Source organism: Ictidomys tridecemlineatus, chromosome 4, assembly GCF_052094955.1.
Source record: "Ictidomys tridecemlineatus isolate mIctTri1 chromosome 4, mIctTri1.hap1, whole genome shotgun sequence".
Lineage (NCBI taxonomy): Eukaryota > Metazoa > Chordata > Mammalia > Rodentia > Sciuridae > Ictidomys > Ictidomys tridecemlineatus.
The window spans coordinates 12975978-12977896 of NC_135480.1; the positions used below are offsets into that span (position 1 = coordinate 12975978).

A 1919-nucleotide genomic window follows, 5' to 3' on the forward strand; every position below is an offset into this window, starting at 1 on the left:
TCAGGAGGCAGATCAATAGAATAGACCTGAGAATAGGAAACCATTAGTTCATGTACACATTTGTTCATGCATGTATCTGACCTGGCACAGCTTAAAACATTCCTTCTCTTTCTACTAGTTGACAAAATATATTTAAGATACTGTACTCAAAATATAAAACCAAAAAGTGATTTTAATAACTGACTGGAAATAACAGAGTCATCAGAAGAAGCATGTGTGTAATGGACATGTCTATATGCTGTGTGCATGCATATTTGGGAGTAGAGGGAAAGGTAATTGGGAACATTCATTGAATGCTTGATTAGTGAGGGGAACGGTAACCTCCACAACTATCGTCCTCGTAATGATCATATTTCATTCTCAGGACATTTTATGAGTAGCTATTTATTTATAATAGGTGGTAAAAGGGAGGTCGGTGTCAGCAAAAGAGCAACAGATAACACAAATATAATGTCCAGGTTATTGATTTCAATCTTCTTCCCAGGCCACGGACCAGATGGCCCACATAGTTCAGTCTCATCTCTTCCTTAGAGCTGAGTGGCTATAAAAGTATGCAGTGGAATGATGATGAGAAAAGAGACAGCTCTCTCTTACTCTTGGGCTAGCAGCTGGAGGAAACTAAACCAGTCTTGGACTTCTAGCCTTCACGCACCTGCTCACCCCAGTTTACTGTTCACTGAAGGCACAAGCCTCCTCTGCAGTCTCCTCATGGCTGACTTCATCTCTTGGTTCCTCAGGGTGTAGATCATGGGGTTCAGCATGGGAGTGATGACCGTGTTGTTGATGGATATGGCTGTGTCCATGGGCAGGGTAGTGAAGGGCCGGCAGTAAATGTAAACACAAGGCACAAAGTGCAGGGTCACCACCAGGATGTGGGAGGTGCAGGTGGAGAGGGCCTTGTTCCGTCCCTCCCCAGAGTGGGATCTTAGCATCACCAGAATGATGGTGTAGGAACCCAGGAGCAGGAAGAACCACAGCAGGGTCACCAGCCCATTGTTGGAGATCATGAGCAGCTCCAACACAAAGGTGTCGGTGCAGGCCAGCTTCACCACCTGGGGCACGTCGCAGTAGAAGGCATCCAAGATGTTGGGTCCACAGAAGGGGAGAGGAAGCAGCAGAATTATCTGGACAATTGAATGCAAGCCACCACCCACCCAGGAAGCCACCACCAAGGCCACCCATACCTCTCTCCTCATGATGGCCACATAATGCAGGGGCTTGGCGATAGCAAGGTATCTGTCGTAGGCCATCACAGAGAGGAAGAAAATATCTGCCCCACCAGCAAAGTGGAAGAAAAAGATCTGTGTCATGCAGCCATTGTATGAGATGGTTTTCCTCTGTGATAAAAGATCCACCAGGAACTTGGGGACTGTGATCGAGGAAAAGACAATATCCAGGACTGATTTATTCCTCAGGAGAAAATACATGGGAGTGTGGAGCCGGGGCTCAGAGGTGATGGTGACCACGATGAGGGCATTTCCCAGCACCGTTGTTAGATACACAAGAAGGAAAACCACAAACAAAAAGAACTCAAGCTCCCGGAAATCAGTGAGTTCCAGGAAAACAAACTCCTTCACATGGGTGTGATTGGTCTGGTCCATGGTGGGGTAACCCTCTTCCGAGTCTACCTAGGGAGAGGATGAGTTAGGGTTTGGAATGTGGCATCACGAAGTGGCAACATCATGTATCACATATGTTATAAGTCTCCCTCAAGCATTTGGATAATCCTGACTACTCAGGATTATCTTCTCTCTGTGCTTGGGAAATTCTTTATTCTTATGGTCCTTCTTTCCTGTCAAAAATACTCTGGGTTTACAGGCAGAATCGTCAGACTCTTACCTGTTCACTGGCTACAGAGAGATGAATGGACTATGGTCATTTGCCTGTGGTTTATCTTCTGGCCTGCAAGGGTCTTTTCA

The 1919-nt window shown here is 46.2% G+C and overlaps 1 protein-coding gene across 1 annotated transcript; it reads right to left on the reverse strand.

The window, feature by feature from the left end:
• Positions 1-656: 656 nt before the first annotated feature.
• Or4d6 (olfactory receptor family 4 subfamily D member 6) lies at positions 657-1601 on the reverse strand. Its single transcript, XM_005331552.2, has one exon. The coding sequence runs from the start codon at positions 1599-1601 to the stop codon at positions 657-659; it is 945 nt and encodes a 314-aa protein (XP_005331609.1).
• Between the last annotated feature and the right edge of the window lie 318 nt (positions 1602-1919).

Coding starts and splice junctions, on each gene's coding strand:
- Or4d6 (XM_005331552.2), bottom strand. CDS start 1,601: ATGGACCAGACCAATCACACCCATGTGAAGGAGTTTGTTTTCCTGGAA.